The 17493-nt window shown below is 41.8% G+C and overlaps 1 protein-coding gene across 2 annotated transcripts; it reads left to right on the forward strand.

Moving 5' to 3' along the window:
* The first annotated feature begins 279 nt into the window (after nucleotides 1-279).
* LOC106588329 (CREB-regulated transcription coactivator 2) lies at nucleotides 280-16437 on the forward strand. 2 transcript variants are annotated; one of them, XM_014177202.2, is made up of 14 exons: nucleotides 280-559; nucleotides 4450-4551; nucleotides 6214-6327; nucleotides 11162-11223; nucleotides 11310-11378; nucleotides 11461-11564; nucleotides 11727-11800; nucleotides 11958-12007; nucleotides 12112-12323; nucleotides 12421-12872; nucleotides 12986-13957; nucleotides 14844-14930; nucleotides 15058-15214; nucleotides 15667-16437. In XM_014177202.2, the coding sequence occupies exons 1-14, from the start codon at nucleotides 386-388 to the stop codon at nucleotides 15846-15848; spliced, it is 2811 nt and encodes a 936-aa protein (XP_014032677.2). In that variant the 5' UTR covers nucleotides 280-385; the 3' UTR covers nucleotides 15849-16437. The 2 variants fall into 2 exon arrangements, with proteins under 2 accessions (XP_014032677.2, XP_014032678.2); XM_014177203.2 differs by having other exon boundaries at nucleotides 11742-11800.
* The last annotated feature ends 1056 nt before the right edge of the window (nucleotides 16438-17493 follow it).

Below are 17493 nucleotides of genomic sequence, written 5' to 3' on the forward strand. Positions count from 1 at the left end.
TGATAAAAAAAAGGACAATTGTTCTATAGTGAGTTGATATATAAATCTATAATAAATTAAACATGGTTAACCTGTAAGAAACTATAAACAAGTAATAAACAATTACACAATAAACAATGTAATTACAACGTCGTCACAATGTAATGGGACTCAACACTTAAAACCACATATCCCATATCCACAAAGTTGTTTTTGTCTGTGATGAAAAAACTAAGCATGGGTCTTGTAGTTTAATTTTGTGGTTTACACGCCTCCCGCTTCTATTAAAGAACAACATATCCCACAAAGCGTTTCGAAATGACGTGCATAAAGTCGTCCGTCTCGGCTTGCAACTTGTTCTCTAGGGGCTTGTGTCCAGTTAATTGTACACTAATTGTGATCCATTATGTTTATGGCAGGTACAGGCAACGGGGGCTGCGGGGTAGGCCAGGGGCCAGGCTCTAGTTCTGGGTCCTGCAATCCGCGAAAGTTTAGCGAGAAGATAGCACTCCTCACCCAGCGGCAAGCTGAGGACACCGCAGCCTTTCAGGAGGTTATGATGGACATCACTTCCACCAGGGTGAGTCAAGAGGACAGGCCTACGCGCTTCGTGTTGATAAAACTAGAGTAACCACAAAGCTGTCAAAAACAAATCAAACGTCAGTGATGTTGACCACCAGACAGTCAGAGGACTTTGTTTTCACTTTTCAGAGGCGCAATAAATTCCAGGCCATATCAAGCAGCGCGCTCAATTTTGCAATATAGAGACTATGACCGCAAATAGGCTATACCCTGGTTGACAAATCTCAGTTTAGTCCAAGGTGTCGATATAATGTAGCTTCAAAACACTCTAACTGTAATCTTTAAACATAATATATGCTTTATATATACTTATACCACATTTATTGCATGCTTATAACACCTGTTGATTTGTCATACAGCTGCATGGAGTGCAGGCTGCCCACAACCTCCAAGGCTAGAATTACAATTTGCACTCTTGGGATAGCCTGCATAGTAGATTTGAACAATGTAAATATGTTAAGATTTATGGGCTATGTCCTCACGTTGCTATTCATGGGGGTGTCTATTAGGCTAGGAGTGTGCTGATTTGTTATTGTGTTAATATTAAATATAATTACTATTCTATTTCTATGGGAGTGTCATTGTCCCAGTACACAGTTGGAGTGCTACAACCTCACAGTTCAGTGAGTGTATTAAGTAGTGGATAATATGATACTTTATGTTATCGTTTTGGAATCTAATTGCCTTCTGTGCATTTGACTCCAGCATTTTGCCGGGGGTGTAATAAATATATGTTTGAAACATGGTAGATGTATGTGTAAAGTGCGCAAGTTTGCGTTTCCCTATTCTGCGTTATAGAGCGCACTGTCCATGTTATAGCTGGGCTACATTGCACATGAATCTTCAATGTTGTGAACACAATACAGAATCCTATTGAATAAGTCTCTGGTGTTGCAACCTGGTCTCAGAGCTTTTTGTATTATTCTGTATGTAAATCCGGGACACTCCATTTAGTATGATATGTTACGTTTCGTACGAGAATGTATTAATTTGTGGATGTCCATCACCTATTTCGTATGATATGATACAATTTACAATTCGTATTATATGTTACGAATTTGCAAAACGTACAATATGTTATGAATTTGCAAAACCTACAATATGTTACGAATTTGGAAAACGCATGATATGTTATGAATTCAGGCTAGGTGGCTAACGTTAGCTAGCTGGCTAACATTAGCTAGGCTAGGGGTTAAGGTTAGTGTTAGCTAAAAGGGTTAAGGTTAGCGTCAGGGGAAGGGTTAGCTAACATGCTAAGTAGTTGCAAAGTAGCTAAAAAGAACAATGGTAAAAAGGTATACACAAACGTGCTTCAGCACAGCTTAAACGAAAAAGGGGGGGGGGGGGATCAGGTGCTTGACTGAAGGCCTTGAAAATGCAAAAAACATTCCTTACCCTAGGAGAGAATAAAGAAAAAGAGCACTCTGTTGCTGCATAAACCTGATCGATTTATTGACGGGACAAACAAACAATAGGCCTATGTTTCGGCATGAATTGCCTTCATCAGAGTGGCCGATGAAGGCGATTCATGCCAAAACGTAAGCCTATTGTTTGTTTGTCCCGTCCAAAAAATTATCAGATTTACACAGCAACTGAATGCTCCTTTTTCTTTATTCTTTTGGATAGTCACCAGTTGAAGTATCCTGGGATAAGGAAAGTTTTTGGATAAAAATAAGTAAGTAGCTGAAAAGTTGCTAATTAGCTCAAATGCTGAAGTTTTCCGTGATGAGATTAAAACACATAAGCTTTGGGTTGCTAGATATTCAGGTTCCACCCTACTTTGTTTTTTTTCCTTAACCTCTCTAGGCTAGGCGGGACGAATTCGTCCCACCTACGTAACAGCCACGGCTATCCTGTGGCGCGATTTTCAAAACCTTAAAAATCCTATTACTTCAATTTCTCAAACATATGACTATTTTACAGCCATTTAAAGATAAGACTCTCGTTAATCTAACCACACTGTCCGATTTCAAAAAGGCTTTACAACGAATGCAAAACATTAGATTATGTCAGCAGAGTACCAAGCCAGAAATAATCAGACACCCATTTTTCAAGCCAGCATATAATGTCACCAAAACCCAGAAGACAGCTAAATGCAGCACTCACCTTTGATGATCTTCATCAGATGACAACCCTAGGACATTATGTTATACAATACATGCATGTTTTGTTCAATCAAGTTCATATTTATATCAAAAACCAGCTTTTTACATTAGCATGTGACGTTCAGAACTAGCATACCCCCCGCAAACTTCCGGGGAATTCGCTAACATTTTACTAAATTACTCACGATAAACGTTCACAAAAAGCATAACAATTATTTTAAGAATTATAGATACAGACCTCCTCTATGCACTCGATATGTCCGATTTTAAAATAGCTTTTGGTGAAAGCACATTTTGCAATATTCTAAGTACATAGCCCAGGCATCACGGGCTCGCTATTTAGACACCCGGCAAGTTTAGCACTCACCATAATCATATTTACTATTATAAAAATGTCATTACCTTTTGTTGTCTTCGTCAGAATACACACCCAGGACAGCTACTTCAATAACAAATGTTGGTTTGGTCCAAAATAATCCATCGTTATATCCGAATAGCGGCGTTTTGTTTGTGCGTTCCAGACACTATCCGAAATAGTAAAGAAGTGTCACGCGCTTGGCGCAATTCGTGACAATAAAATTCTAAGTATTCCATTACCGTACGTCGAAGCATGTCAACCGCTGTTTAAAATAAATTTTTACGACATTTTTCTCGTAGAAAAGCGATAATATTCCGACAGGGAATCTCCTTTTCGGCAAACAGAGGAAAAAATCCCAAAGGCGGGGGCGGTCGGGGTCACGCGCATAAGCTAGTGTCTCTTGATGGGCCACTTGAGAAAGGCGATAATGTGTTTCAGCCTGGGGCTGGAATGACGACATTCTGTTTTTTCCCGGGCTCTGAGAGCCTATGGAAGACGTGGGAAGTGTCACGTTAGAGCAGAGATCCTTAGTAAATGATAGAGATGGAAAAGAAGTTCAACAAATGGTCAGACAGGCCACTTCCTGTAAAGGAATCTCTCAGGTTTTGACCTGCCATTTGAGTTCTGTTATACTCACAGACACCATTCAAACAGTTTTAGAAAATTTAGGGTGTTTTCTATCCATATGTAATAAGTATATGCATATTCTAGTTACTGAGTAGGAGTGGTAACCAGATTAAATCGGGTATGTTTTTTATCCAGCCGTGTCAATGCTGCCCCCTAGCCCTAACAGGTTAAGTAACCATCTGTCTTATGTAACCATACCAAACGTAACATATTATACAAATTTGAGTGTCCTGGATTTACATTTACTATGTTACGTTTAGTCAATGAGACCAGGCTGGGTGTCAGGGGAAATGAGGTGCAGCCCCCTGCTCTGGCTTGAAAGGGAGGAGCCTAGACTTCATGGCACTTGTTTTAAGGTAGCTCTTTGACCTCTTGCATAGCCTACACTTTACATATCATTAATACCCGAATTCGTCATGTTACATAACCACCATGCAACACTATCCTTAAAGTAGCAATAGGAGATGGTAGTCAGCTATACTTGTGGTTTATTACACATTGGCTTTTGAAGTATGCCAGGGTATTTCTCCTGCAGTATCTGATTTCCATGTTCATGCCAAGGGTTGGCAGTCAGGGGGTATTCTTTCCAAGATTGAGCCAACAGTAACCTTGACTCACTCTTATAGTGTCACTATATACGGAATATACTTTGTCTCAGTTTTACAATTACCAGTAATTCCATTATACAAGTGAGACTGTTATAACAATGACTGTAAATGCCATTAGCTTTTTCTGGTAATTAACCAAATGAAACTAGTTGTTGTCTTTACCCCCCCCCCCACTCTTTCCGGGTCTCAGATTCAGGTCCAGAGAGCGCGGCAGGCCAGAAGCCTTGGCACTTATTACGGAGGCTCCCTTCCCAATGTCAACCAGATTGGGAGAAGCACTTCAGATGTACAGGTGAGAGTCATTACTAACATCTGACTTTTAACTTCATGACTTACTAATTATAACAATTTGTCTATTTATTAGCCTATTTACATACATGTAGGCTATAGCAATGGTTATATGATGTACAGTTGATGTCAGGAAGTTTACATACACCTTAGCCAAATACATTTAAACTCAGTTTCACAATTCCTGACAGTTAATCCTAGTAAAAATTCCCTGTCTTAGGTCAGTTAGGATCACCACTTTATTTTAAGAATGTGAAATGTCAGAATAATAGTAGAGAGAATTATTTATTTCAGCTTTTATTTCTTTCATCACATTCCCAGTGGGTCAGAAGTTTACATACACTCAATTAGTATTTGGCAGCCTTTAAATTGTTTAACTTGGGTCAAACGTTTCGGGTAGCCTTCCACAACCTTCCCACAATAAGTTGGGTGAATTTTGTCCCATTCCTCCTGACAGAGCTGGTGTAACTGAGTCAGGTTTGTAGGCCTCCTTGCTCACTCACGCTTTTGCAGTTCTGCCCACACATTTTCTATAGGATTGAGGTCAGGGCTTTGTGATGGCCACTCCATTACCTTGACTTTGTTGTCCTTAAGCCATTTTGCCACAACTTTGGAAGTATGCTTGGGGTCATTGTCCATTTGGAAGACCCATTTGCGACCAAGCTTTAACTTCCTGACTGATGTCTTGAGATGTTGCTTCAATATATCCACATAATTTTCCTCCCTCATGATGCCATCTATTTTGTGAAGTGCACCAGCCCCTCCTGCAGTAAAGCATCCCCACAACATGATGCTGCCACCCCCGTGCTTCACAGTTGGGATGGTGTTCTTCTGCTTGCAAGCCTCCCCCTTTTTCCTCCAAACATAATGATGTTCATTATGGCCAAACACTTCTATTTTTGTTTCATCAGACCATAGGACATTTCTCCAAAAAGTACAATCTTTGTCCCCATGTGCAGTTGCAAACCGTAGTCTGTCTTTTTTATGGTGGTTTTGGAACAGTGGCTTCTTCCTTGCTGAGCGACCTTTCAGGTTGTGTCGATATAGGACTCGTTTTACTGTGGATATAGATAGATACTTTTGTACCTGTTTCCACCAGCATCTTCACAGGGTCCTTTGCTGTTGTTCTGGGATTGATTTTCACTTTTCCCACAAAAGTATATTCATCTCTAGGAGACAGAACGCGTCTCCTTCCTGAGTGGTATGACGGCTGGTCCTGTGGTGTTTATACTTGTCAAGCAAAGAGGCACTGAGTTTGAAGGTAGGCCTTGAAATACATCCACAGGTACACCTCCAATTGACTCAAATGATGTCAATTAGCCTATCAGAAGCTTCTAAAGCCATGACATCATTTTCTGGAATTTTCCAAGCTGTTTAAAGGCACAGTCAACTTAGTGTATGTAAACTTCTGACCCACTGGAATTGTGATACAGTGAATTATAAGTGAAATAATCTGTCTGTAAACAATTGTTGGACAAATTACTTGTGTCATGCACAAAGTAGATGTCCTAACTGACTTGCCAAAACTATAGTTTCATAACAAGATATTTGTGGAGTGGTTAAAAAACAAGTTTTAATGACTCCAACCTAAGTGTATGTAAACTTCCGACTTCAACTGTAGGCTACTGAAAGTCAAATGAACCCTTGATCTGTCTGACTCTGTTAGGGTCAGCTCTCCTGTGGTCCAGACAATGGCTACCCCATAAGACTTCACCCAATGGCAGAGCGGGCACAAGGAGAGGGGCGGCTCAGTTTCCCAGTCAGGCCAAACAGGAAACATGTATCCTTTATGTTCAGTCAAAGGGCAGGCAGTGACGGGTCACTTAAAGTGACAAAGTGAAGTGAGGCCACTGCTAGTGTAACAATGTCTGTATTGCTTAGTTGATCCCATAGGACAGTGGTCACCAACGGTCAAGCCAGTCCTAGTCAATCACCAAACATTTCATTAAAAAAAACAACGATAAAGCCTTACGTTTCTATTTTTGTATTTGTTTCGTGCTGTTGACGGTAGGTGCACTTCATTCAGCAGCCCTAGCGCCGGGAAGGCAAAGTGTTCCCATTTTGAACCATTTCATATCTATGAAGGTAGAACTCCGCCTACCCGGCAGGCCCAGCCTGCATAGTAGATAGCAAATCAAGTGCACCTATAGGCCAATCAGATAGCTCAGATCACTGTGTCCCAACAGTTTCCTCGCGCCATAGACTGTAAAAAGAAGCCTCAAACGCACAGCAAAGTTGATAATGTGAAATTTCAAAACCCTGACTAGAGAGAGACTCAATGAATATAGCAAAGAACTGCTGTTTTTATGAGTAAGTTTATGTTTAAGTTGTTATTCAGCACTGTAAACACTGCTCAAAAGTTTAATAACCCATAAAATGCGCGTTTCGATAAACTTGCGTTATTATTTGCAGCTTGTGTCTTTTTTAATATCGAGGAATATTTCACTTTCTCTGGTCATAGGACTAACAACATGAATTGGTTCACGAGGCAGAAGTAATGCAGTTCGACTTAAGTTTCGCCATCAGCTGGAGGACTGTGTCCCTTTTCTCAGTGGAGGGAGAGAGAAGGGACGGTGAGTCCCCTATTTGACCTAGATCATTTGTATGTGTTCATTGATATGTAGGCTACGTGTGCCTTTTAAAAAATGTATGTAGCTGCTGCTTTTGCAACAGCTAATGGGGGTCCTATTAAAAGACCAAATACTAATACCTCCCCTCAGACTGACCATCAGATGCAAGCCATCAGTCCAGTAAAAAGTAATACAATAAGTGATATATTACCAGTGTGATCATATACCTTATATACCATTTAAAAAATATATATATAACTTCAAAATGGTCTGAGAAGAACAACCTTGGCAGGGCAATTCAAGCGTCACCAATATGCAGTGATAAGGTATTGGGCCTATAGCCTACTGCACAAACCTCATTGCTACATAACTGTTTTCAATGGGTTAATGTTGTATAGGCTTATGTTTTTTAAGTCATGTGGTCATGTGACCACTAACATAGGACTAGCTGCGATTCAAAGTTTGCTAAAGCACAAACAGAAGCTTTTAGGGCAAGGTTTTCTAATGGTCAATGCTAACGTTAGCCATTTGCTACTCTAGTAAAGTAAGCACACAGAAATGATGGTCGTGCTCCATGCACTCCAGATATCTGTCACGTCCTGACCCTTGTAAGAGGTCATTTTCCATAGTAGAGTGGTCAGGGCGTGACAGGGGGGGTGTTTTGAGTGTGTTTTTGGGTTTCTGTTTCATTGTGAGGTTTGTAGATTTCTATTTCTGTTTTCCTTTTCTATGCGTTGGCCAGGTATGGTTTCCAATCAGAGGCAGCTGTCTATCGTTGTCTCTGATTGGAAGCCATACTTAGGTAGCCTGTTTTCCATGTGTGGGTTGTTCATTTTTGAGTAGTGTTTGTTGCCTGCTCTGCATTACGGTTGTTGTTTTGTTATTTCTAGTGTTTAGTGTATAGCATTCAGTTTCAGGGTAAATAAAGATGTGGAACTACGAACACGCTGCGTTTTGGTCCAATCCTTCAGAGAGCCGTGACAATATCTGAAGTGCATGGAGGACGACAGTGCTTGACTTGGACTAAAATAGGTGCCTGTACTCATTTTGGGTGCCAGCACTGTTTACATACTGTTAACCATGAGATTCTCATCACAAAATCAAGTTCAATTTTTCCCCTGATGCTTTGAGATGGATGAAATCATACCTTGAAGGCAGAACTCAGTGTGTCAGAGTGAGCAATGAGCTGTTGCCCACTCTTAGCTATGATGTGGACGTGTCCCAAGGGTCAATACTGGGGCCCCTCCTGTTCAGCCTGTACATTAATGATCTGCCTTCTGTCTGTACTGGGACTGAAGTTCAAATGTATGCAGATGATACAGTGATATATGTGCATGCAAAGAGCAAACAACAAGCTGCACAAGAACTCACTACTGTAGTGGTCCAGGTAACAAAGTGGCTCAGTGACTCGTGTTTGCATCTCAATGTGAAAAAAACTGTCTGCATGTTCTTCACAAAGAGGGCAACTGATGCTACTGAGCCAGATGTCTGTGTCAGGGGAGAAGCTCAAGGTGGTATCCAATTTTAAATACCTTGGCATCATACTTGATTCCAACCTCTCTTTTAAAAAGCAGGTGAAAAAGGTCATTAAAATAACCAAATTCAACCAAGCTAATTTCAGATTCATTTTACATTTAAGTCATTTAGCAGACGCTCTTATCCAGAGCAACTTACAAATTGGTGGATTCACCTTATGATATCCAGTGGAACAACCACTTTACAATAGTGCATCTACATTTTTTAAGGGGGGGGTTAGAAGGATTACTTTATCCTATCCTAGGTATTCCTTAAAGAGGTGGGGTTTCAGGTGTCTCCGGAAGGTGGTGATTGACTCCGCTGTCCTGGCGTCGTGAGGGAGCTTGTTCCACCATTGGGGTGCCAGAGCAGCGAACAGTTTTGACTGGGCTGAGCGGGAACTGTGCTTCCTCAGAGGTAGGGAGGCGAGCAGGCCAGAGGTGGATGAACACAGTGCCCTTGTTTGGGTGTAGGGCCTGATCAGAGCCTGAAGGTACGGAGGTGCCGTTCCCCTCACAGCTCCGTAGGCAAGCACCATGGTCATACGAAATTGTTTGACTACAGAGGTAGCAAAACTGTACTTCAAACCTGTGATACTCCCCCACTTAACATACTGCTTGACTAGTTGGGCCCAAGCTTGCTGTACAACATTAAAACCCATTCAGTCTGTCTACAAACAGGCTCTCAAAGTGCTTGATAGGAAGCCCAATAGCCACCATCACTGTTACATCCTCAGAAAGCATGAGCTCCTGAGTTGGGAAAATCTTGTGCAATACACCGACGCATGTCTTGTATTCAAGATCCTAAATGGCCTGGCTCCCCCTCCACTCAGTATTTTTGTTAAACAGAAAACCCAAAGATATGGCAGCAGATCCACAAGGTCTGCCATGAGAGGTGACTGTATAGTTCCCTTAAGAAAAAGCACCTTTAGTAAATCTGCTTTCTCTGTGAGAGCTTCCCATGTCTGGAATACACTGCCATCAGACACACATAACTGCACCATATATCACACTTTCACAAAAAACATGAAGACATGGCTAAAGGCCAATCAGATTTGTGAACATAATCCCTAGCTGTGTATTTGTAACGGTTGTCGTCAGGAATGGAGGACCAAAACGCAGCAGGAATGTGGATGCTCATCTTGTATTTATTTTAAATCAAGAAAACACCAAAATAACAAACAAAGAAAGAAAGAAAGAAAGAACACACGAACAACAAAACAGTCTTGTCAGGCTCACACATGCAAAACAAGAAACAAACAATCTCCCACAAACACTAAACCAAACACATACCCGTATATAGGACTCCCAATCAGAGGCAATGAGAAAACACCTGCCTCCAATTGAGAGTCCAACCCCAATAAACCAGACATAGAAATACAAAAGACCAGAGACCACATAGAAATACAAACATAGAACATTACCCAAAAACCCGGAAATAATAAATCAAACGCCCTACTAAATAAACCACCACCCCGAACCACATAAAACAAATACCCTCTGCCACGTCCTGACCAAACTACAATAACAGTATTGTGTACAGTGACAGTATTGCCGCTTTCCATGTTGTCTGTTGTCTGTAGCTTGTGAGGTGTGGAAACACTGTTGCTTTTATGGATTTTGTCTTGTTGCGTTTTGTTCTATGTTGCTCTGTCTGTATGCTACATCTTGCTTGTCCTATGTTGCTCTGTCTGTATGCTACATCTTGCTTGTCCTATGTTGCTCTGCGTGTGCTCACTGCTCAATGATTGTCTGTATTGTAATTGTTTTTAATAACCTGCCCAGGGACTGCGGTTGAAAATTAGCCGGCTGGCTAAAACCGGCACTTTTACTGAAACGTTGATTAATGTGCACTGTCCCTGTAAAAATAAAATAAACTCAAATAAATAAACTCAAACATTTAGGTGCAGGAGCTCCACAATACTTTTGAGCTAATATTCTAGAAGAGGAACAGGAGCTCAAACAGTAGGAAATTGCTGGTGCCAGTACTCAGCTCTGCTGAGCTCCTGCCCAAGTCAAGCACTGGAGGACGACCATAAAAGTGGATGTAAAGCAATAGTTATATATTTCAATAAATATATTGCAATAAAGGGGTGAACTATTGCCTTAAACCCACAGTAGCCTACTTCCTGCCTATTGCAAGATGACCAAACATCTATTGTGTGTAAAAGTGGGCTGGGGTCAAATGCCACACTACTGTTCTTCAGCTGTCCCCTTTTTGGTCCATGTAGAACTCTCTGTGAAAATGGTTCCACCTGGAACCAAAAGGGTTCTAGCTAGAACCAAAAAGGGTTATTCAAAGGGTTCTCCTATGGGGACAGCCGAAGAACCCTTTTAGGTTCTAGATAGCACCTTTTTGTCTAAGAGGTTAAATGTTGATCCACTTAAGAAACAGATAAGGGGATTAATCATGTACACCGCACAGTGCAGGCAATGCCCTGTCAACGTTTCGTACCGTTGTTTGCCAACAGTAGGTCTATGCCTAGGTTTTTCTAAGGGCACTGTGTGTAGCCTTAACACTCCGCCACAGACTGACAACTCTCCCTACCGCTCAGTTCATCTGTCTCCACCACCCGAACCCAGCTGGAGAAGGTAATGGATCCAAACTGATATGTTTAGTTCACTTTGTAATAAATATCTTAATACATATTTTGACTCTGATTCTGTCACACGAAAAGGAACTGGTCTAGCAGCTCTCCAGTGGACAAAAGCCACCAGATGCACCATCCCATCACAGCACTTAATAGGTGAGCAATGTATCCATGGTGTTTCTCTGCTGTTCTTCTAAACTCTTGCTTTCCCCTCTAAGATGTGTGCTCTCCTCCCCAGAACTAACTCGGACTCGGCCCTGCACACCAGTGTGAGGAACACCCACACAGGGGACCATTTGAGCCCAAACCAGCAGGCTGTAACCTCACAGAACAGACATGGTGGTAAGTCCACAATGCCTCCAGTTGTATTGAAATAGTCATAGTATTGTGTTCGGTGTTCCTGCGTTAGTCCTTAGTTAATTATGGCGAATGCCTCTTGAAAGGGAGTTTTATTTTCTATGCCATGCGTTAATCCATTTGATGGTTTCCTCTTTGTCAACTAAGTTTTTCCATATCCAGTGCCTCCGATTGAGGAGAATGTCCTAGAAGAGGGAAAACCATTAAGAAATACCAAGAAGGTATTATTCTCTTATTTCCTGCCAATGTAACCATCCACAATGCTTCATATTTCCTATGTGAATAGGTGCAAAATTGCTCTATTGAGTCTAGCAGATGCATGACTATTTTTCTCATTGATGTAGCTGATGTATCCTTGCTAATTGTTTGTCATCCTAGTGTCCTGCACTTCCCACTGGAATCAAATCACGTAAATTCCCTGGTATAAAGTAAGTTCTGCTTTTCCAAATGAATGTTGTCAAAAAGAAAGTCAACCCCTGGGCCCTAACTGAACCTCCCTTTCTCCTACCTTTCCCTCTTGTGGTTTCTCCAGCATCCTGTCCTCTCCAGATCAGCAGTTCAGTGCTCTCAACGTCCCTTCCGCTCTCAATGTGAGTGGCTCCTTGCCCGACCTCTCCAGCCTGCACCTTCCCTCCCCACAGCCAGTAGGTGTGGACCCAGACAAACCCACTGCCTGCAGCACTGGCCACCTACCTGGAACTCCCTCTCACCTTGGTGCGAGGGACGATGAATTTCCTTTGCCAGGTGTGTTTGTCTGTGTGCTAAGTTCTTACTGTATGTCGGTGCCAGTTTAGGTATGTTCATATTGTGATGATGGTGTCCATTTATTCTGTATTCTCAGGTTTGTCGTTGTCTCTCCAAGGCTCATACAGTAATCCATTGCTCCAGTCCTCCAACAGCATCCCCAATATCCAATCCTCTCTCAGCAGCCACTCCCTTTCCAGCTCTCTAAGCTCCACCTCCTTGAACTTCTCACTCAGCAACACTTCCCTGCAGTCATCCCCTAGCAACCAATCCCTCCAGTCCTTCCTCAGCAGCTCTTCCCTAAGTGGCTTATCCCTGCAATCCACAACTAGCCACTGTAGCTACAGCAGTGGGATTGGTGGATCTCGCTCTTGCTCCTCCTCTTCGCTATCCTGCTCCCCACGTCCAACTAGCCAGACGCAGGTGCCTCCGTCAAGGAGACGGACTCCCCTCAGCCCACTGGTCGTTCCCACTGGTGGAGAGTCTCGCTGGCTCCAATCTAAACAGTTTTCACCGGTTGGGTCTCCAAAGTTATCTTCTATAACTCAGGTATCTCAAGCAAACTAGAATTTAAGTGACATCATTGTTTTTCATTAATACGATTATTTCATATAATTCCATATTAAGACAGTTTGATGTATTGCTCTTATTTACATTCCAAGGGAGTTCTCCTGAACACCAACCAATTACCACAGGAGTCAAGGCCACCAGGATATCGTCACTGCCAACCTCAACACGAGGGTGCTCCAGCAGCTCAGCAGCCCATGCATAGAGGTCTGCCACAGCGACAGCATTCTCTGACAGAGGGGCAGCAGCAACCCAGGCAGGAACCGCAGAAAACGCCGCCACACCACGAGAAATCCAGGGATCTACAACAACAAGGTGTACATCAGCAGCAGCAGCAACAACATCAGCAACAGCTCCCACAGACACACAATCTCCGACGAGTGGAATATCACCATCAACAACAGTACCAACACCCAAATCAACTATATCAATGCCAGACCCAGCATGTCCAGACAGAAGGTCAGGACCTGGACACAAAACAGCAACGTCAAAGTGGGTCAAACCAGTGTGAGAACTTACAGCAACAACACTTACATCAATTACAAAAGGAACAGCATCAACGACAACAAGAGCACCAGCAACAACAGAAACAAGTGTACCAAAACCTCCCACAGCAACAGCAAGAGAAGCAAAGGCAACAATACCAGCTGCACCAGCAACACCCACACCAGCAGAACCCACATCAGCAACAGTATCAACAACAAGTGTACCAAAGACAACCTCAGCAACACCGAGCACTTCGACAAGATGAGGTGCTCCAGCAGCAACAGCAGCTCCAGCAGTTTCAACCATACCAACAGCAGCAGCGGCTAAATGGCAACCAGCAGCAACATCAGTGGCATCTCCAATGTGCATACCCGCCATCTCAGAGCCTCAACTTGAACGGGCAGAACATGTCAAACCCACAAAAAGTATCAACAATGCAGATGACTCGTAAGCATCAGACCCAAGCCCAGGGAAGGAGCTGGGCACATCAAAAGGTGCAAGGTCAGAAGGACCAGATTCAGTCGACCAAAATCTCCTCACAGATGAACTCCTTCATGGACAACAGTCCGGACCTCTACAATGTGAGAATAACCCCATCTGTTTTCACTAGCTTTGTGTCAGTGTACATTTTGCACTTTTATCAGCCTCTTTGTTTTGTCTGTGATGTAGGCTGTTTAGGATCAGTAAGAGGCCATTTGAGGTCTATCAGTAAGGTATGGTAATGTAGGGCTGCACAATATGGGCAAAAAATCTAATTGCGAATTTTATTTTGATTTAAAAAAATCTAAAATTGGATCAGATTTTGCAGTTTGATGTGCAATATAGATCAAAAAACTTTGGTGAACTGTTGGAATAGAATGTAGAAGCAAAATGGAAAGCAGCATCATTCTTCTTTGGAACAGTTGACTGCATTTGACCTAACAGAACCGCAGGCAAACTTACAGATGTAGGATCTTAATTTGATAACCCTGTTGCAGGAGAACGTACCTGTAGAACTTGTATTGTATTTGAGATTTAAAAAGGCATTTGAAATTTGTGATTTCCACTTTGAAATTTCAGACTTGATTTTCCCTTACCATAAATGTATCAACCCCTACAAACATGTCCATTAATTATAATCCACATAATAATTCAAATGTCCTGTTGCTGCAGGATTATTTTCCTACTGTAGCAAACTGGCTTAAATTAAGATGCTACATCTGTATAGGGAATCCTGTGTAGTGAATCTAACTGGGGAACTGTGCTGCTAGAGTGACAGGGGACGGGCTTGTTGTGTGTGTGGGAAGCAGCCGCAAGATAGAAAAAACTAGTGAACTACCAAAATAGATGTTACACACGGCTGAGATGCGTTTTAAAATATTGCATGCGATATGGATCTTTTGCGATATGGGTATTGCACATGTCGATATTAAAATGTCAATGTGCAGCCCTATTAATGGTTCACTCACCCCCTTTCTGCTTTCTTAGGACTCTTCCATACTGGATCATTTCCAGAATGAGTCCTACATGGGCCTACACCTCACACCCAGCCAGACTCAGGCGCTCTCCCAGCAGGTAACCTAAGACCTAAAACTGTAAATAATCGAACAGTATTGAAAGGACAACTCTATTTTACCTGTTGATTCATTCAGTGTCCATAGTTTTAATCTAACGGTCTGTAATCTTTGTTGGTTGTCCACAGCTGGGACAACTCAGTAAGGAGCCTCTCTGGGGAGATTCTGGGCCTCAATCTGTGGTTGGGAAAGATGGAGGGGTTTACTGTGGGAACCAGGTACCGCAGATGTCCGTCCACTGCCAGAACCAAAGCAGTGTGGACTGTCATAACATCCTTATGACAGGTAGGACCCACTCCTTCCCCCCTCTTGTACTTTTTAATTGCTTGCTGCAGTTAGTTAACTTTTGGGGGAACTGTTACCTTATTTTCAATTTACACAGTGTGTTGTTTCATCCAGAAGGTTACAAGTCCATTTCCTGAAAGGTTGGATCTGGCAATTGAATCATAAACATGGTTAAAAAAAAAAATTGGCACCGTGATTTTAACCTTTATAGAGCTTATCTTGTCTATTTTAAAACTTTGGCCGGGATTCAATCCGAATGCGGGTTATAGGCATTGCGGCTTTTAAAGCCAATTTCTGATTGAGCCGACATATGCAGCGTTTACTGTGAATTGGAACTCCGCGTACGGGAGCATTACCTTTAAAAGCCACAATGCCTATAACCCGCATTCGGATTGAATCCCGGTCATAATCTTTCTCTCTTATCCGCTTTATCTTTGTTTCTCACTTAATAGACAAAACAGCTTTTGAGGATTTCTCTGGAGTACTGCCCATGCTGGGATTTGATGCAGACACCTTTGCCCTGGATAACCCCCTTCAGATTGATCCTCTAGACCTGGAGGAGCTTAACAAGCTGGCAGATGGCGACATGGTCGAGGACTCTGTGAAAGGTCACTGCTCTAACCTACTTAGGTGACCTGGGGAATTGGATGCATCCAGGAACACTATTTTCAACTAAGATTGCTGTCTTGTTATCCTCTAATGGCAGCAATGATAAACTACAGCCAACTATGCGTTTCAGGTTCTCTCACTGCTGGACATAATTTGATTGGACATGGTATTTCTTACAGCATCCTCATGTGATTGGACAGGTCCATGTCATGGGATTTGAAAAGCACGTGACTGGACATTGACTGCCTCACATGACTGGTTAGCTGACTGCACTTTTTCTTAGTTGTAATTTAATGCTTGCCTGCAATGGAAAAATACAGCCAAGAGCTGGCATCCTAGTGTTAATGTAGTTGAATAATGAGAACAGATGTGTAGTTTGTGTAAAGAAAATATATATTTTTGTAATACAATTATTTACATTCTAACAGCCTGCCTTTTCCCATCTCTTGTAGAGATGGAAAAAAATATATATTAATCTAAAACGATATTGTGTATATAAAATGTGGCCAAGAAACCAGTTATATTTAGAGGTCCTTGTTGCTTTTTTAAACATCTGTAATGACATTGTGTACCAGACATTGTTTTACAAAGAAAATAAAATGAGCAGTAAATAACTTGCCTGCCCATTTCTTCTTCCAAAAAATACAATTGTATGAATTGAGACAATACATTACCAATCAGTTAAAGGGAAAGTTTCCTCAAAATAAAAATTAACATGACCTGTGTATTAGATTGCATAATAATATTTCAGGTACTCGTGTTTTCGCATTACATTTCGCATTTAGCTCTAAAATTAAGGTAACATATTGTTGCCTAATAGAAAAACAGGTAAATACTCCACAAGGCAATTTACTCTCCTATGTGATTACCACCTGATTATGAAGCATGTTTTAAATTCATTCCAAAGGAGAGGTTTGACAAAAGTTTTTGGGCAACAATCAACACTGGGCGTCAAAGTAACATTAATTACAAGATCATACAAAACATTTTGTAATCCCATACCGATTGCTAACTTAACTTAGCTGACACATTGAAGCTCAAACATTAATCAAGAATTTAAAACAAGCCTAAACATATTTTACAATGATCACATTTCAGTTTACTTTGAAGAGCACATGGACCCAAACTATGCTTCCCATTTCCCCAAAGAATAACTAACATCCAGGGGGTTGGGAAAGAAAGGTTCTTCCCTGAGATTTATTTTCCTCTCACTGTGTGGGTCTCCTTCAGGCGCAGATCCAGGATTAGCTCATCTTCACCAATTCCTAAACCATTACAATAGAAACTGACCTCAGATCAGTGTTTCGGGGAAAAAAAAGACCCTGCTCCCTTCTGACTCTTCTAATGTCGTCAGATATTTATATGTGCGTGAGTCGATCACTAGACAGTGTAGAACCCATGTCAGGTCAGTATATCCTATCTTGGCAGTGCCAAACATAGATAGCTTCAGTAGAGCATGTCATGTACTGTTTGGTGAGCAACAATAAGATAATATACTGTTTTACACAGAACTGAAAGAGTGTACTCCATGAGTCATTTAGTTCTTACTACAGTAAGAAGCCTTTTCACAATTTGCTGTATAAAAATGCTCACATGGAATGCTAGGGTTGAGATGGGAGCCTTTAGCATTCACAAGCACAAATAAACACACTCATTAATTGGCTCTCGTC

Source organism: Salmo salar, chromosome ssa27 (genome assembly GCF_905237065.1).
Source record: "Salmo salar chromosome ssa27, Ssal_v3.1, whole genome shotgun sequence".
Taxonomy (NCBI): domain Eukaryota; kingdom Metazoa; phylum Chordata; class Actinopteri; order Salmoniformes; family Salmonidae; genus Salmo; species Salmo salar.